At 43.4% G+C, this 19,572-nt stretch overlaps 1 protein-coding gene and 1 long non-coding RNA gene across 7 annotated transcripts in view; one reads left to right on the top strand and one right to left on the bottom strand.

The window, feature by feature from the left end:
* LOC308580415 (vomeronasal type-2 receptor 26-like) overlaps nt 1–19,572 on the bottom strand; it is a 33,961-nt gene extending 14,389 nt beyond the window's left edge. The window contains exons 1-6 of one of the 6 annotated variants that reach the window (XM_081181995.1): nt 19,205–19,572; nt 17,398–17,689; nt 15,056–15,859; nt 12,951–13,178; nt 11,511–11,637; nt 8,405–9,575 (exon numbers count right to left, since the gene is read on the bottom strand). In XM_081181995.1, coding sequence (XP_081038121.1) covers nt 8,674–9,575; nt 11,511–11,637; nt 12,951–13,178; nt 15,056–15,859; nt 17,398–17,689; nt 19,205–19,422 — 2,571 coding nt within the window. In that variant the 5' untranslated portion in view covers nt 19,423–19,572 and the 3' untranslated portion in view covers nt 8,405–8,673. Of the gene's footprint in view, nt 1–4,929; nt 5,279–8,404; nt 9,576–11,510; nt 11,638–12,950; nt 13,184–15,055; nt 15,860–17,397; nt 17,690–19,204 lie in introns of those variants that run through there. The other 5 variants (XM_081181999.1, XM_081182000.1, XM_081181996.1 and 2 more) reach the window with 5 other exon arrangements.
* Nucleotides 6,285–8,281, top strand: LOC308581428. The gene is made up of 2 exons (XR_014005081.1): nt 6,285–6,521; nt 7,574–8,281. It is a non-coding gene; the product is annotated as an uncharacterized lncRNA (long non-coding RNA).

Here is a 19,572-nt window from a genome sequence, read left to right as displayed (position 1 = left end):
CTATGATGGACTTGGTGACTTCAATAATAAATACTCATAGTCCTACTTGGACAGATTGCCGCCAGCTCCTGAATACTCTGTTCACCACTGAGGAAAGGAGAGACATAATTGAAAAGGCACAGATATATTTGCGTGAGCAGGCCAGAGTGGGAAATATTTATAATATTGACCGTCATCTCCAAGACAACTTTCCCTTGGAAGATCCTAATTGGGATCCAAACAATGTAATTCACCTGGCCAGACTTACCACCTACCGCCAGACGCTTGTGCAAGGTATCCGCAGGGCATGCCAGAAGCCCACTAATATGTCTAAAGTCTCAGAAGTAGAACAGAAACCAAATGAGAGTCCAGGAGACTTTTTAGAGAGGCTGCAAGAAGCCTATCGTATATGGACTCCTTTTGACCCTGAAGCCCCTGAAAACAGCAGAATGATTACTGCTACATTTGTGGCCCAGTGCGCTTCTGACATTCGTAAGAAAATTCAGAAATCAGAAGGATGGGAAGGGATGCTGATGAGCCAAATTATGGCCATTGCACGCCGAGTTTATCGGAATAGGGATGAGGCTGAGAAACAAGAGAAGAAGAAGTGGCAGAAGGAAAAGATGGTGATGCTAGCCACAGCAGTGATGTGTTACCCATAACACACTGTTTCGTGTTCGGTGCACACCCACAAAAAGACTTAAGTTGTCACCTTTTGAGCTCCTGTATGGGAGACCGCCCTCCTTTGTTCAGGATATTCCAACTGACCTCAAACAAATAGGAGACCATGCGATACAGGGACAAGTGCAATCTCTCTCCCGTGTTTTTGTCTCTCTCCCGTGTTTGTTTGTTTCTCTTAACAGGTGGGTCCTCGAGCGCACGCCGTGCAGCATTGCCGTGCCGATTCATCAGCTCCAGGCTGGCATAGCATATGGGTGAAAGAGTGGAAACGTGATCCACTTGCACCTAAGTGGCGTGGACCTTACACCGTCTTGCTCTCTACTCCAACAGCGGTGAAGGTAGCTGAGGTGACCCCCTGGATTCATCACTCCCGTTTGAAGAAGTCCGAAGGCAGTTGGACGTGCAAAGGTGACCCCTCTAATCCTCTTAAACTGACTCTCTCCAAAAACCCCTGTATCTAGCCCTACCGGGAACGGGCTAGGTCACGGGCAACATTAGACGACCGGCCTGCTGCAGCCACAACCTGGAAGCTGGCTGACCTGCGCACGCCTGAAGCTTGAGGAGCGTCTGAACCAGAGACTGTGAGCGGGAAGATTCTCTTATACAATTGATTGACTGCCCCCTTGTGGAACAATTATCAGGGATATTACACATTGGGGATCCTCGGGATATATGTTTTGGTCTTGGTGGTTCCCCATTCCTGTCACTGGGGGAATTATATTGGGACTAATATTTATTTGCTATCACTATAAGGTAATCTTTTGTGGAAGGAATGCATATGCTAGACATCAACATGATTCTATTATTAATCCTGATCCCTTGGGAAGGGGAAGGGTCCTTGAATCTGGCCAAATTGACTAAATATGGATTCCGCCATGACCACAATATGTGGGTAGGTTTAGCTGAAATGGTAGCCAATGTTGCAAATAGGACCAATTGCCTTGTTTGCTCTCTCGGGCCAGATGATTCAGAGGGAGGTATGCCCTTATTACCGATACCATTAGATGCCATTGGTATGGTAAGCGAAATACCACACCAAACAGAAGTACAGAATTTCCCCGGATGGAACTCAACTAAACCATTACGAGTTATACCTGTACAAGGGGAATTCTGTGTACATAAATCATCAGATGCAGCTGATTCTACCATGATAGGCTCTTCTCATTGTCACTATACTTGGGATAATATTAAGAATACCTGGGCACACGATACTACCTATCGAACTCGGGATGCCTTGCCCTGTGCACCTCCTTTTATTCATGCATGGAAAGTAGTATGGAACATAACTGTGACAGAAAAAGGCAATCTAACATACTGCATTGTGAACTCTCTACCTCTTTTGCTATTTCGCCTTCTGTACTCCACGTACCAAAGACCTCAGACACGATGGTTGTGGTGGATATGTGGAGAATGGGCATACAAGAAACTCCCCTCCAAATGGAGTGGGACTTGTTTCCTGGGATGGGTATTACCACCAATGTGAATTATGCCCACTAGTTCGCCCAAGCGAACACGAAGAAACGCTGATATTTCTCATATAGCAGGAGGAAGTACCCAAAGTTGGAGCGGTACTGATGATTGGCCACCAGAGCGCATTATAGCCTATTATGATCCTGCCTCCTGGAATCCTGGTGAGCTCATACAAGGGGCACGGGATCCTATTTATAATCTAAACAGAATAATTCGATTGCAAGCAGTAGTGGAACTTGTAACCAATGCAACGGCCCGGAGTTTGAGACTTATTGCACAACAGTTGGATGAAAGTAGAGCCGCCATTTTGCAGCTGAAAATGGGAATGGATTATGTACTTGCCAAGCAGGGAGGCCTATGTGGAGTCTTGAACTTGACAGGGAATGCCTGTTGCTTTAACATTTCAGATAATGGTGAGGCAATCCGTGTGTTGGCCACAAAGATGGAGAATATAGCACATGTCCCAGTACAAACATGGGAAGGATGGGATATGGGATGGCTCACCAATTGGTTACCTAATGTCACAGGACTCAAAGGGATACTATTGTCTTGCTTGTTTTTCTTGACAGTAGTGGTAATGGTTTTATGTATGATGCCATGTATCATTTCATGTTTTAGAAGTACAATTAGCAAGATGGTTTCAAATGAAACTCTACCTCATATCATGGCCCTATACAGAGCTTTACCTCAGGAATATGATGAAGGTCAAGCTATCAAGGACACTTGGGACGAAGGTCCTTGAGCTTGAAAGGGGGGAATGAGGCATCAGGCATAAGCCTGCATTTTATTAATGTTTGATCAGGACTTGTATATTAAAGAGTGAGCTTAAAAGATTTTCAAACGATTCATGCCAGGCAAGAAGGCTAGCTGCTTAAGAAAACCTTGGCCATTCTCCTAAGACAAGGGGCCCCTTTTGATTTATAGCAGAAAACAATTCTCAAAGTCGTAAAAGCTGAAAATACAGACTAAGAGCAGGACATTGACCCTACATGTTACAGAAGATAACAAAGGCAGAGATAAATATAATTAGGAATGGGCAAATAGTAAAATGATACCATGGGCCTCTCTTAAACCTTGAGCTGTATTTTCCAAGGCCAGAGGCAAATGGGAGAAAAAACATCTAGCTGGCAGAAAGAGAGGCTTTTTGGGAAGTCTTTTTAAAGCATCTAGCTGGGAAGTCTTTTTAAAGCTGTTTCTTCCTTAAACAGATAATGGGAAAAGCAGCTTGCTGAAGGGGGGGGGATGTAAACTGAAGAGCCTTCTTCTGAAACTGTTTTAAACTGAGTTCTTCTTTTTTTTTTCTCTCTCTTTCTCTCTCTACTTTAAAAAGGCCTTATTCCTTTTAAAAGGTTACCTATGATAATGTATGAAATATATTAGCTTAAATATATTGGCTTAAATGTAACTATGCAAAGGATTTAGAAAGTAACAGATTTAGATGTTAGATTCTTATTTCATAGAATCATAGAGTCCTAGAGTTGGAATAGACTACAGGGGCCATTGAGCCCAGCCTCTTGCCAGACAAGAAGACGCCATCAAATGCTGTCCTGATATATGGCTGTCAGACATTTGTTTAGAAACCTTCAAATGAAGGATATCTTTCAATGTTGATGTGAAACTCAAGATCCTTGACATATGTTTAAGATAAAAATTTAAGATTAACCATTTGTTTTAGAAGGCAATAGGGCAGGGAGGGCAAGAGGTGAGCTGGTAATTAAGATTCCTTGTTGAGACACATGTAAGATATATTACTACTTATTTGTCATTTATAGATGTAACAATATATAGCTCTTTGTGTTCCTTATAAGGACAGGAGGATGTGGGTGTATCTTTTAGGATTGGATATAGCAATCAGCCAATAGGAAATCCAACCAGGCTGATTGGACAGAGGCAGCCACAGGAGGAGCAAAGGGGGCTGGATTAAGGGAATATAAGGGCTGGCCATAATGGCAGGAGCCAGGCCAGAGCTTGGTAACCATATACCACTGTGCCTCTCATTTATTTGTCTGACAAATAAATAATTATTTTAATTTCTCTATTGCTGCGTTGAATATTTCATTCCAGCTAAGCGTTAACCACAAGCAGGGTGCTACAAGAGAACAAAGGAGACGAGTGGGGTGGGGAGGGACTTCCCGCTGGCGTGCTTCTTGCTGTGGAAGTGAGGAGTCAGAGTAAGCAACTGATATCCTTACAGAGGATTGCCTGTTTGTGCTTACAACATAATGCTGTAATAAAAGGAAAATAAATCTACCAAATGTTCATTAATTCTTATCGGTGACCTACCAGAAGGAAGAGGGGAACTCCCGTACTTGACAACAGACCTCATTTCAGACCTCTTCCAACTGGATTCTCTTTATTTATTCCTCACTTCGCCCCTACTTTTCTGGCTATATCCATCCTCCCTCCCCTTTAATTTATCCTGTGTTGCGTTCCAAAAGCAAGGAAGGATTGCACCCTGATTAATAAAATACACACGAGGCTTGACCAGCAAGACTGTGGGAGGAGTACCAATAATAATCTCTCCACCCCTTGGCCCAGGTCGTTTTTACACAGTGTTCGTAAGAACCAATCAGATTTCCTTTGAACATTTCAAAAAAAACCACATGGGACAAAGTCAGATCAGAAGAAATCCTTTTAACTACAAAGAAATTATTTCCTACTTGAGCATGCATACGTGGTTAAGCTAAATAAACAGGAACCAAGGACGAATGCATTTACCATCTCCGTGTAAACTGTGTTTCTGGCCCTTAAGATCTATCTAAAGATTAACAAAACTAACAAAAGCTAAACCAAAGCTACCTTCTATCTTTATGGCTCAGGATGCCTGGTGAACAACTGGCCTGTGTTTAGAATGCTTATACGTCCCTGTCAGGCGTAGAGAAAGAAAATGGCAGAGGTGCAGAGGCTTGTGGGATTCAGTCAGAAATGATTGTCAATGACTCAAACCCAGTTAAGCAATGCTTTCATTGCGACACAATGGCTTGTTCCATTTTTCATAATCCCTCATAGCAATCCCACCTGACCGCCACAATCCTGGTCCTTTTCTCCTTGAGTCTTCCACCATGTTGCTGCCAGCAGAGTGTGACTGAGGCCCAGTCTGCAATGTGAGCCCTTCTCTCTGATTCTAATTCCTCCTCCTCACTCACAGTTGCAGAGGAAAATTGGCCCCTGGCGTTACCATGGAGGCGACCTAAGCTAGAGATACAAGCTTAGGCGACCTAAGCTTAGAGATACAAACAGTTCAAAAAGGACACTGACAAACTGGAACGTGTCCAGAGGAGGGCAACCAAAATGGTCAAAGGCCTGGAAACGATGCCTTATGAGGAACGGCTAAGGGAGCTGGGCATGTTTAGCCTGGAGAAGAGGAGGTTAAGGGGTGATATGTTAGCCATGTTCAAATATATAAAAGGATGTCACATAGAGGAGGGAGAAAGGTTGTTTTCTGCTGCTCCAGAGAAGCGGACACGGAGCAATGAATCCAAACTACAAGAAAGAAGATTCCACCTAAACATTAGGAAGAACTTCCTGACAGTAAGAGCTGTTTGACAGTGGAATTTGCTGCCAAGGAGTGTGGTGGAATCTCCTACTTTGGAGGTCTTTAAGCAGAGGCTTGACAACCATATGTCAGGAGTGCTCTGACGGTGTTTCCTGCTTGGCAGGGGGTTGGACTCAATGGCCCTTGTGGTCTCTTCCAACTGTATGATTCTATGATTCTATGATTCTACGTCCCTGTCAGGCATAGAGAAAGAAAATGGCAGAGGTGCAGAGGCTTGTGGGATTCGGTCAGAAATGATTGTCAATGACTCAAACCCAGTTAAGCAATGCTTTCATTGCGACACAATGGCTTGTTCCATTTTTCATAATCCCTCATAGCAACCCCACCTGACCACCACAATCCTGGTCCTTTTCTCCTTGAGTCTTCCACCATGTTGCTGCCAGCAGAGCGTGACTGAGGCCCAGTCTGCAATGTGAGCCCTTCTCTCTGATTCTAATTCCTCCTCCTCACTCACAGTTGCAGAGGAAAATTGGCCCCTGGCGTTACCATGGAGGCGACCTAAGCTAGAGAAACAAGCTCATCATTATGCCATAATGTATGATGTCACAAGCACCATAAGCTCTGCTCATGTTCTCAGAAATAAAAGCTGCCACTTTTCTTGCTGGCAGAGCTCTTGTGCGGCTAGTGAGTGCCTCAGAGGCATCCTTACTCGCAGGCAATCATCATTAGATTTGCACGCTATGAGAAGGTTCCTCCGGAGAACTGCTCTCTGTCAGTCAGCCACTAAAACTACAGGAGGCTAACAAGAAAGAAAGAAAACGAAGGAGCACAGCAGACCACAGTTTATATATCCATTGACGGCCTTGTGGTCAATTTGGCATTTCTGCACCACCAGGTTGTATTTTGAACTTGGCAGAAAATGCAAAGAGCAAAACTGAAAGCCATTTGAAACTTGAGATAAGGGTCATGATTCCTGACTGGCTCTCTCCTCTCCTATTTCTGTCCTATAGATTCTCTCCTGTGCCTGTCTGATTTGACCAGTTTGCCTGCCTTTTCACCATCATTAACTGCAATGCTACTGGATTATAAGGCAGGGTAGGGTTATGTGGGACTAAGTGGTTAGGGGACAATGAAAGACAATAGTTTGTGATGAATGTTAATGTCCAGTTTTACTGTTTCCCCATCATGACTCCCAGGCTAGCTGCTTGGAGAAATCAGAGACACAGAGAGCTTCTGCTAGCTCTTTTATTTAAATCATCAGGACACACATAGAGACTATGGATTATACTCTCTTAAGTCTCGAGACATTGCTCAGAGTGCCTGCTCCAACCCTCCTGTGGCACTTCCTGGCTTCCAAAACCATCCTTACTGTCTACGGTGGCTAGCAATGGAATATTTCTGTCTCTGTTTAGCCTTCTGCTCTAAGATATGAAGGAATCACCTGGTCTGTGGAGAAATAGGAGGTTCCACCAGGCTTTCAAGTGATGTAGTGTCCACTGTCTGAGTACTGCTTCTCTGACTTCTGAGTCCTGTCCCTGTTCAGAACTAGAGCATCTGGTGGTTCCTCATCTCCCATTATTTCTCAGCTCTTTGTTTCTTCTGGGGTGTGTCCTGTTTGTCACCACCACCAATCTGGGTCCATTGTATCCCCATTTTCCTCCTGCTTGGAGGCTTCTTGAGGTGGAAGTCTCCACCACTACTCCTCATCTGCCCAGTCCCTGACACCCCTGAAATTCCCACAGAAACATGCAGAACTTTCTCCTCTGGCATTTAAGTCAATCCAGTTCAGTCAACTGAACCTCAGGATTTCCCCTCCAAAATGTATCCTCAGAGCATGGGCATCCTACTTCCGGACTGGTTCTTTCTCCTCTCAGCTGCTCTCCATTCGGCTTATCTCACCCATTTGTTATTATTTTATTTAAAATATTTCTCACCCTCCATTTCCAGCGCCCGAGTCTTCAAAGAAAGAACTCTGCACTAACAAAACAGTAGAAGAAGGGAAGGCCATGTCCTCTGCAGAAGGTACTTTGACTGCAGGAATGTAGAAATGGAGCCCTCAGAAAAATTGAACGAAGGTTCTTCCTCCCCAGCAACTAGTCCAGGCAGAAGACATGAGAGGGATCCGGAGAGGGAAGAGAAAGTATTTAGAAATGTCAGTTGGCCTCTCTTGTCTTGGCACAGAAGACTAAGATAAATTTGCACAGGACCTAGAAAGTGGGGGTAATTTTCTTAGGAACATAGGAAGCTGCCGTGTACTGTTGAATCATTAGTCCATCTAGGTCTATTGTGTCTACACAGGTGGACAGCGGTTCTTTTCAGCCAGGGGACATTCACCCAGCCCAACCTGAAATGCCAAGGATTCAACCTGGACCCACTGTTCAACCACTGAGCTACAGCCCTTCCCTGTTGGAAGGGATTGTTGAGAATTCCATTCCTCCCGTGCTGCAGATGTGTGGATATTGTTACATGTCACATGTCTGTTTACATTCCAGCACTGATTACTGGAGTCTTGTGAGCGGAAATTGAGAAACGCTGTTCAGTTTTGTATTGCTATTGCTTTTGCAGTTCTTTCTCCGAGGAAGAACGAGAGAAGCCACATTTTTCTTTGTTCTGCTATGTTTGATTTAATTTGCAATAAATTAGGCTTAGATGTTACTCCTCAAGGCTAAGCTTCAGTTTGAACTCTGCTTGTCATGTGCTCATGTTCTTGGATATGGGCCACATCAGCATGATGGAAGACCGGAGTGATGAATCCCAGGTGACACTGCATTGGGGGCAGTGGCACTGGCCTTGGCATTATCACCCAACAGGGATATCAGTTTCCTCTTCTGAACTGTGACATCTTTTTGGTTTATGCTTCAATTCTTTCCTCCATGCAGAAGTTCAGAGAATCCCTAGAATTACTTAACACCAGATGGAGACACCTTCCAAGAAAAAGTAAGATCAGTACCTATTCACAAACTATATCTGGTGGAGAAGAAGGGTGCATTCAGTAGCATTACACATAGTATTATCCTCCTTCCTAAATATTTTACGAATTAGATGCCTCATTTAATTTTCATTGTGAGATGCTCCTTTGTATTCAGATCAGGTCTCAGCACAATAATGTAGCACTTGGGGAGGAAGATGCAGCCCAGAAGTCCAGCACTGGAGGCCAAGATGGAGAAGACCTGCACGGCTACCATGTACTTCCCCTTGGTGCTCAGGTAGGTGGGCACAAAGGACACCCAAACACTGCAGAAGACCAGCATGCTGAAGGTGATCAGCTTGGCTTCATTGAAGGCCCCAGGCAGCTTCCTGGCCAGGAAAGCCACTGTGAAGCAGATGGCAGCCAGGAAGCCCATGTAGCCAAGAGCACCATAAAACATGGCCACAGACCCTTCGTTGCATTGGAGGATGATCTCTCCAGGCTGGGAGTCCATGTCAGAGTCTGGGAATGGAGGAGAGATGCCCAGCCAGATGGTGCAGAGGAGAATTTGTACACTGGAACAGGAAATGATAATGGAGTTGGCCAGACTTTTCCCCAGCCATCTTCTAACCTTGTTCCCTGGCTTTGTAGCCAGGAAGGCCAGCACCACTGTGATGGTTTTTGCTAACACAGATGAAACAGCAACTGAGAAGATGATGCTGAAGGCCGTTTGTCGGAGAAGGCAGGTCACTTTCCTTGGGCGGCCGATGAAAAGGAAGGAGGACAAAAAGGAAAGCAAGAGAGATACAAGAAGTATGTAGGAGAGGTCTCGGTTATTGGCTTTGACTATGGAAGTTTCCATGTATTTAGTAAAGATGGCAAAAACAAAACCCGTGGTTAAGGAGAGGAATAGGGCAAAAGATGCCAATGTGATCCCTAAAGAGTCTTCATAGGCAAGAAAGGTGATAACCTTGGGGATACATTGATTTTGGTGCTTGTTTGGGTGCTGATCTTCTGCACATGTGGTGCAATAGTCTGCATCTGAAAGGAAGATAAGAGAATTCAGTGGTCCTAACAGGAAGCTTAGAACGGTAATATTATGTATTCTGTTACATTCCATAATATATATGTTTCAGCATGATAGCTTATACTCCAGAATATTCATCTGTCCCAATCATATATAAAGTAGGGTGGGAATGAAATCAGCAGCATCCATAAGACCAACTCTGTGCTTTCTGTCCTGAAGTTATTTCTTTCATCTCACATTATCCAATTCATCGAGAAACAAGTTATCACACTTTCTTTCTGCAGGACCTATGTCAGGAGTCCAGGTTCCCAGCTTGATAACATAGTAAGCATAGGTAATTAAAAAGCAGGATTTATTGCAAAAACAAACAGATAGCTCCGAGCAGCTCTAACGAAGCCACTGACATTACCATTCAAGATGACCCTTCTGAAGACTCCTTCCTATGTCTACAGAAAATATTGAACCGTCGCCCCTTACATCTCTTGTTTTGCTTCCTGTCTAGCAGCCCTCCCATTCATAGAATCATAGAGTTGGAAGAGACCACAAGGGCCATCGAGTCCAACCCCCTGCCAAGCAGGAACTGTTTGCCACGGACTTGGACTTATTGGATCAGCTCCAGCCTCTTCCTTTTCCAACAAACTATCTCTGTGTCTGTTCATGCTTGTTTGAGCTTCCTGAGAGGTTTGGCTGTGTTCCAGCCTGCTCTCAGTCGTTCCCTTGGCAACTGGCATTCCAATGTCCGAAGGAGGTGCACTGGGCACTGGCCGCTGTTCAGCCTGCATCAGATCTAACCCTCTCTGTTCTGCAGCCGGCTGTAAAGTTCCACTAGGAGCTGGCTCATTCCTGACAACCTATTTGAGATAGCTGGAAATGCCTGAGAACAACAACCACACACTCTTTCTAGGCATTGTGATTCAGACTTCCCATTTTGGGCAAAAGATACTGATCCAATTGTGTCAGTCGCCTGCACTGAAGATGGGTACTGGGTAACATGACCAAATTTATTCATGTGTTAATAGATACACCTCTCACTGTTATTAACACAGGAGAGTGCTAGAATTAACTCTTTGTGGTAGTGCTTATGATTAAGCAGCAGTAAAATATAGTACTTCTGTGAACACTGTCCAGTGTCCACTCATTCCCTACCCAGAGGTTCAATGTATGAGGAAGCACCTCTTAAATAAAACTAATTTGTTTATTTGTCTACACTCCATCATGGTTTATTTTTTATTTTTTTTAAATTTAACATAATTGTTACAAAATATAAGCAAAACACAAGTACATACACACATATACACTTCAAATAAGCACATATACATGAAAATAGGAACAAAAGAGAAAAAGAAGAAACGAAAAAAGAAGAAAAAAAGAAGTAGAAAAGTTGGAAGAATTTCTTCCAAATTTATTCTACAAATATCTCAATATGAAAATAATAAAATTTCATTGATTGACTTCCGTCGCTTACACTGCACTTCCTATATACATTTTAAGCAAGATTGTATCTGTTATTCCGTATTTTTCCCATACAATTTCGATCATGGTTTAAAGCACGATGGTTTCACAACTGAGGAACAAAATTTAGAACTCGCCCAGAATTCATTTTGTTCCACATTTCTACACTCCCCCCCCATCCCTGTGCTTTCCGTGAGGAAACCTGCATTTTAGCATTGAATCAGAGATAATAATAATAATAATAATAATAATAATAATAATAATAATAATAATAATAATTTATTATTTATACCCCACCCATCTGGCTGGGCTTCCACAGCCACTCTGGGCTGCTTCCAAAAGAATATTAAAATACTATAATACATCAAACATTAAAAGCTTCCCGAAACAGGGCTGACTTCAGATGTCTTGACAATTGCCGCCTGGGAAAGTGTGGACATGTGCATAAGAAAGCATGGGGCAAAAAAGTAAATGTAGACAAGCCCTGAGTCACCCACCTTCCTGAGTGGAGATTGTCCCTGCAGCACACGGATCGCAAACATAACAGCAAACCGGTTGTCCTTCTTGAACCAACTTGGCATATCCAGGGCGACAGCTTTCGGTACACCTGGCGCGAGGCACGGTCTGCCAATTAAGTGAAGGAGCATCAAGAGGAAAGGGTTTGAGATGTGAACGTGAGTCATAAGGTGTAGATGGACCCTACTCCCTCCATTATAGGCAAATACTGTTGATGCACAAGTTTCTAGTTTGAAACAACTCTGGTGTATATAATTTTGCTGCTCCAGCAATGGCAGAGCAGCAGAAAGATCACAGGCCTGATGATAAACTAGGACAGGAAACAGCTGTTAAGAAAAGGGAATCTGCAGAGTTTTTCTTGGCACTGGGTGAATGGCACAGTACCAGAGGGTGATTGGTGACATTATGGAGATGAATGTCAGGATGTCAGTCAGATCATGGAAACTTTCCATTAAAGATGTTAAACAAGGATGGTTGGTTGGATGGATGGACTGATATGTGTTATCATATTATTGTTGTTATATAAAGGTAAAGGTAAAGGACGCCTGGATGGTTAAGACCAGTCAAAGGCGACTATGGGGTTGTGGTGCTCATATCGCTTTCAGGCCAAGGGAGCCAGTGTTGGTCCTCAGACATTTTTCTGAATCATGTGGCCAGCATGACTAAACCGCTTCTGGAGCAACGGGACACTGCGACGAGTGCCAGAGCGCACGGAAACACCATTTACCTTCCCGCCGCAAAGGTACCTATTTATCTACTTGCACTGGCATGCTTTCAAACTGATAGTTTGGCAGGAACTGGGACAGAGCAACGGGAGCTCACCCCATCGCGGGGATTCGAACCGCCAACCTTCTGATCGGCAAGTCCAATGCCACCCGCGTTGTTATATATTCCAGCACCAATCAAGCCAGGATGCCATTTGGTTTTATGCAATTTTGCATTATATTATATATGTATAATATACTGCTCACTCACTTAAACATTATTCACATATTTAAAATGCATACTTTAAAAGGCTGGGTTTTCTTAAAAGTGACTAATGGGGGGGGGGGGACTGTTGGGGACATTGTATAGGACCCCACTCGAGCATGCAGTTTCTGCTCTACTTTCAAGGATGTGTGTGTAGGGAGTGATAGAAAATGACCACATTTTATATATTTATTTCATTAAGTATTTATTTATTTTGTAAAATGTGTACACCTCTTAAATGTAAAACCCCACCACCACCCTCAAAGTGGTTTTCCAATTCAAATTAATTTTCTGTTTATGCTGAGAATTGGGGAGGGAGGCCTTTGAAATCACCCCTAGATTAGACTGCAAACGAATTGCGTAGGAATAATTTCCTGTATAATATAGAGTAAATTATTTGAGTTTAACAAATGTCACAGGGTAATAAAGCACACATAAATCTTTCCCCCTACCTCTTTAAACTGCAAGGGCCACACGATGGCTTCTGGGTTAATGGTGAGCTTTAAATGTGAGGCTGCCTGTCTCTCTACGCTCCCGACTTTCACTCTGCCACGAGACTTGTTGGGAAACATCACCCAGTTCACAATGTCATAGTCAGCTGCCAGCTCCCCATTCTCATCTGAATAGAGTCCACCCCTGGAGGTGTTAAACAACTGGACGTTTCTTAAGAAAGGGTGGAGCTGGACTGACAGGAGAAAAAGAAGAATGAATTATACCTGGAAGCTTATGAAGAATTCATAATACCTGGAAGCTTATGAATTAGGTTCACAGAATCAAAGAATCATAGAATTGTAAGGTTGGAAGGGATCCTAAGGGTCATCTAGCCCAACCCCCTGCAATGCAGGAATCTCAGCTAAAGCATCCATGACAAATGGGCACCCAACCTCTGCTTAAAAACCTCCAAGGAACGTGAGTCCACAACCTCCTGGGGGAGACCACTCCACTGCCAAACAGTTCTTACTGTTAGGAAGTTTTTTCTTGATGTTTCGTTGGAATCTCCTTTCTTGTAGCTTGAAGCCATTGGTTCAAGTCCTACCCTACAGGAGAAAACAAGCCAGCTCCCTATTCCATGATGGGACAGCCCTTGAGATACTTGAAACTGGCTCTCGTATCTCCTCTCAGCCTCCTCTTTCCCAGGCTAAACTGACCCAGCTCCATCCATTGCTCCTTATAAGGCACGGTTTCCAAACCAATGGTCATCTTGGTTGTCCTCATCTTGGGTCAGTGCACTTCTGGACTCATAGGAATCGATTGCTGTTGGCTTTCCGCAGTCACAGCTGATATGCATTCTTAAGTCCTCCCTTTTCTCCTGCCCGACTTTGTAAATGAGCAGAGCTAGGATCATTACATGCACAAGCACATTGTGTATCCTTAGGAGAATGATGCAAGCAGAGCCATACCTTGCAGTTAGACAAAGTGAGGTGGGTCATTTGAAGCAGAAGATTTGGGGCACAGCAACTTCACAGTACTCTTATTGATCCAGAAGGCCACTGGATCTTTAAGAATACTGTGAAGTTGCTGTGCCCCCAATCTTTTGCTTCAAGTGGTCCTCTCTTCCTTTGTCTGCTGCTTCTGCCTACTCTGTAAGAGCATAAGATAAGAAGAGCCTTGGCCTCTCTTATAGGTGTTCCTTTGGGTAGGCTGGATCTGTTTGTGCTGCTGCTGTTGGTGACCATTCTGAGGTCCAGCGCCGAGGGCCTTCTGGCGGTTCCCTCACTGCGAGAAGCTAAGCTACAGGGAACGCCCTGTGGAACGCCCTCCCATCAGATGTCAAAGAGATAAACAACTACCTGACATTTAGAAGACATCTGAAGGCAACCTTGTTCAGGGAAGTTTTTAATGTGTGACATTTTAATGTATTTTTAATCTTTGTTGGAAGCCGCCCAGAGAAGCTGGGGAGACCCAGCCAGATGGGTGGGGTACAAATAAATTATCATTATCATTATCATTATCATTATCATTATCATTATCATTATCATTATCATTATTAGCTGAGCCCAACTCAGTCCCTCTGTCTCTCCTTCTGTCTTGGATTCAGCTGGCCCTGAAAATTGGCTGCCCACCTCCTCAGTTACCAAAGGAACTGCACACTCAGAAGATGGAATAGTGGCTGATTCACATGATTCTCCCCTTCTGTGACATCTGGCAACAATGGGGGCTGGACCCTCTCATAATTCACTGCTTGGGCCCTCCTGATGACTTCCTTTCCTCCCCCCCACCTTTGTTCTGAAATTCCTCTAATCTTGATTTCACCCTCTGAACTGCCCTTGAACCATCTCATAATACACGTAATTTTATACTTGCTTAGAATGAATTGAATTTGCCATTTTTCTGCCCATTCATTCCATTTGGAAAAAAATTCTTTTTGAAGTTCTTCACAATCCCTCTTCCTTTTAACCACCCAGAACAATTGGGTATCATCAGTACATTTAGTTTGCTCACTTTTCACGCACAACTCTAGATGATTTATGAACAAGTTAAAAAGAAGGGCACATAAAACTGATCTGTGAGGAGACACCACTTTCTACATTCATGTTGCAAAAGGAGAATACTGTACCTGCCAGGGCTGTAGTCTTCCATGTCCCCAACTGTCTCCTCTACCCATCATCAGCATCTGTTTGGATCTGGATGAATAGGCAGAACTTAAGGCAAGTGCCACAGTTTGGATGCTGCTATAAGTAACGTAGCTGTCTTGAGACAGGGCCCTTTCAATCTCCTCTTGGGGAAGAATCTCCAGTTTTTCTTTCTCTGTGCATCTTGTCCAGCCTTTCATGGGCAACACATTCTCTGGACATAAACAGTGAAATGATTTGTCCCAGAACCATAGTGTTCTGCCAGACTGTGGCTTATAATAGTCATATTTTGTCCGTTTTCTAGTCTTCATTATGAAGGACAAAGAACCATGGGTGTACATGAAAGTACTCATATCATGAGACAAGTTCATGTTGATGTCTGGAAAGGCTGTTGTGATCCAAACTTTCCCCCCAGGTTGTATCTTTTCAAATACGCTTTGGACCTTAATGATGATGCCAAATTTATTGGAAGAGTCTCCATTGTAGACAAATACATTGACTTTTCTCCACATGATAGGTGGTTCATTCAGCATAGCGATTTGGTATAGATTCTGATAAACTATTTTTTCTGAGAAGGCAACACAAATTCCACTGGTGAGCATCAGAGGTATTATGGAGCTTATGAACCTTTCTCCATTATAATTGTCTGGAGCAAATATTCCAATCCACGTCCATCCAAAATGCAGGAGGAGTTGGACAATCCCCAGGTGTTGGGTTTTCTCCTTTGGGATCATCCGATAGGCAAAAGGGAACTGAGTTTTATCATGAAGAGGAAAGCCATAACTCACCTAGTGAGAAAAAGGAAGAATATCAGATGTATGTTAATAACAAGCAAAAAGAGGCCATGTCAGTGCGGGGAATGCATCACACGCCATCAAAAGAATGTTCAAGACAGTGCTTTACTTTCTACTCATAAATGAGGTCACGTTGGGAAGCTTAATAAAAATATTCCCAGCACAGTGGTACCTCAGGTTACATACGCTTCAGGTTGCAGACTCCGCTAACCCAGAAATAGTGCTTCAGGATGAGAACAGAAATTGGGCTCTGGTGGCGTGGTGGCAGCAGGAGGCCCCATTAGCTAAAGTGGTACCTCAGGTTAAGAACAGTTTCAGGTTAAGTACGGACCTCCGGAATGATTTAAGTTCTTAACCTGAGGTACCACTGTATGCAGCTGTTGTGCAAATGACCAACTTCATGTTGGGCATTTTTATGGAAGGATTCAAAATCAAAACTGTCAACATCATAATGCATATAGGTAGCTGTGTTGGTCTGCCATAGTCAAAATAAAAAAATTCCTTCCAGTAGCACCTTAAAGACCAACTAAGTTAGTTCTTGGTATGAGCTTTCGTGTGCATGCTTTTCGTGTGTGTATCTGAAGAAGTGTGCATGCACACGAAAGCTCATACCAAGAACTAACTTAGTTGGTCTTTAAGGTGCTACTGGAAGGAATTTTTTTATCATAATGCATTTTATTCCTATGCCTCAAGAAGGTTATTGTAGAATTAGGAAAAGCGCTAAAAAGGTGAACAAAAATGATCTAAGGTTTGGAGCAGCGTTTCCCAAACTTGGGTCTCCAGCTCTTTTTGGACAACAATTTCCATTATCCCTAGCTAGCAGGACCAGTGGTCAGGGATGATGGGAACTGTGGTCCAAAAAAAAAAGTTGGAGACCCAGGCTTGGGAAATCCTGGTTTGGAGCAACTCTCCTATGGGGAAAGGTTACAATTTTCTGGATCTTTTTAGTTTAGAGAGCAAAAGAGACATGATAGAGTTGTAAAAGTATTCATGGTATGGAGAAAGGATAAAAAGACCCTTTTCTCTGTATCCCATAAAACTAGGACTTAAGGCCATCCAATGAACCTGAATGTTGGAGGATTTAGAATGCTTCTTCACAGGGCATAGTCAAACTGTGGGCTTGCCCCCACAAGACGTAAATATGTCCACAAATTGCATGGCCTTCAGAGAGGAGTAGGTAGACTCAGGGAGGATAAGACTACCAATGATCCCTAGCCAGAGGGCAGTCTACCTCTGAATTCCAGTTGTTGGGAATCAAAAGTAGGGAGAGTGATGTTGGACTCGGGTCCATTTGCGGGCTTCCTGAAAGTGGCATCTGGTAGGCTACTCTGAAAGCAGGATGCTGGAATAGATGGTGCAGAATGCTTATGCTCTTAAGGCATCTTCAGGCAAGATTGAGCCTATTGTAAATAGTTTTAAGGGAATCCTTCAAAAAACGGAGAATCCTAGAGTAGGAAGGGAGCTCGCGGTTCACATAGTCTAATCGATCCACTACTGTTGCATCCCTGGCTGCTAGCCATCCCAATCCCTACCTGTGGGATTTTGTAGATGCCCAACATGCTAGAAACATGGGTAGAAATGTCCGATTCAGCCCCTTCAATAACAGCCAAGAGGTTCTTGCGTCTTCCACAGTTGTAGTTTGGAATATTCTTTCCCCCACCAGAATGCCCATCCAGCAGTGCACTGGAAACCACTCTGCCATCGAAATAGGTTTCAAAGAGGTTGTAGCCCAAGGTGATGTTGGTTAAGATCAAGGGATCCTGATTAATCTCCTGAACAGCAAACAAGAAGGACAGAATGTGCCAGTACTTCTCTTCAGAGATACTGCAAAGCATCAAATAAAACACAGTGAAAACAAAATGCCATATTCTTTCTAAAGGCCTTCTCGGGTACATACACCTCAAAACAGGGTATCTCCAGGTAATTGTTTCTATGTTTTTATTGGCGGAGAGATACAGATCCTGGCTGCAAGTTGGATAGTTATTTGCCACTTTTGAAAAAGAACAGAGAGGTTATTGTTCACAGTCTTTAAAGAACAAAATCAACTTTTTTTTAGAGGTTTGTGGTTTGGAAGCTGATCAAAGGGTGTGCATCTACCTATGTTGAAAATGAATGTTCATCCTTTACACTGGGTAAGAGAAACAGGCACTTGTTAACTTGTTCATATACAATCTAGAGTTAGGACTGAGCAGTGAAGTGGCCAAGTTTGCTGGTGATGGTAGATTCTTCAGGGTCAGTAACTCAAAAAGAGATTGAGAAGAGCTCCAAAGGAACTAACAAATAAGAAAGAATGCTTGATAAAGCCCAGATATAACCTGAGCATTGCTTAAGCTTTGTACAAGCAAACCACGATGAATGCTGGATAAACAAATCTGAAATGAGGAGCCATCACACTCAATACTGGGAGAGAACCTGACCAGGGGTACCAGAAAATAAGAGCGGTCCTTGGGAACAGTCAAAGCACAGGTGGGGCGGTGTTGGATCCTGGTACATTCTGAAGGAAATCAGCCCTGAGTGCTCACTGGAAGGACAGATCCTGAAGCTGAGGCTCCAATACTTGGGCCACCTCATGAGAAGAGAAGACTCCCTGGAAAAAACCCTGATGCTGGGAAAGATGGAGGGCACAAGGAGAGGGGGACGACAGAGGACAAGATGGTTGGACAGTGTTCTCGAAGCTACCAACATGAGTTTGACCAAGCTGCGGGAGGCCGTGGAAGACAGGAATGCCTGGTGTACTCTGAATCATGGGGTCACGAAGAATAGGACACAACTAAACGACTAAACAACAACAGAAACATTTCTATTAGGAATATTAGGTTATGGAATTAATAAGAAGGATTGGAAGGTATTTTTATACGCAGTAACAGCAGCTAGAATTTTGTTGGCCCAGAAGTGGAAGCAATAAGAAGTGCCTACGATTGAAGAATGGAAAATGAAATTCATGGATTACGCAGAACTGGACAAGTTAACAGGGAGGATCTGGAACTGACGAGACCAGAGATTCACTGAGGACTGGAATAAATTTACAGAATATATCAAAAATATTTGTGATAAGCAGATAACGTTTGTAAGTTTTCAGGAAGCTTTGTGAGAATGTATGGTAGAAATATTGCTTAAATAATATGATAAGGCAAATAATTATATAGTGCAATATTAAATTAAGAAATGTGGAGAAAGTGACAATACGGAGAATTATCAGACATGTTGATGGAAGTCCAAAAGAGGATGTTGGTGATAACTGGATGTTTAATTTTGTATAAATTTATATTGGAAAATGAATAAAAATTATTTACCCCAAAAATAATAATAATAAATGACTAAACAACAACAACAACTTACTCACGAGGCCTGATTACTGGAGGTTGAGAGAAGATGTATTCATCAAACACAGCAGCTTTGGGTGAGATGATTCCGCTAATGAGATGGTCCCCTGCCCTGTAATAATTCACTGGTTCATTCTGAAGCCAGATCAGATCCACAGAGCATCTACCCAGCTGTGTCCCACAGGCAGCCTGTGGCATTAGCAGCAGCAGCTGCAGAAGCAGGAGTGATATCATCCTCGCAATGTCAGTGGCAAGTGTCCTCCCTTATGACATCAGTGACTTCAGTGACACAACTGGACTCAAGACATGGATTCAGACCTAATGGTAGGGAGAGGAAATTTCCCATGTGCATAATCTCTGCCTGCCCACCACCCCAGACCGGGC

This window comes from Podarcis bocagei, assembly GCF_964188305.1.
Source record: "Podarcis bocagei genome assembly, chromosome: 2".
NCBI lineage: Eukaryota > Metazoa > Chordata > Lepidosauria > Squamata > Lacertidae > Podarcis > Podarcis bocagei.
The sequence above is the reverse complement of the archived record's forward strand: the minus strand, read 5'-3'. Positions and strand labels throughout refer to the sequence as shown.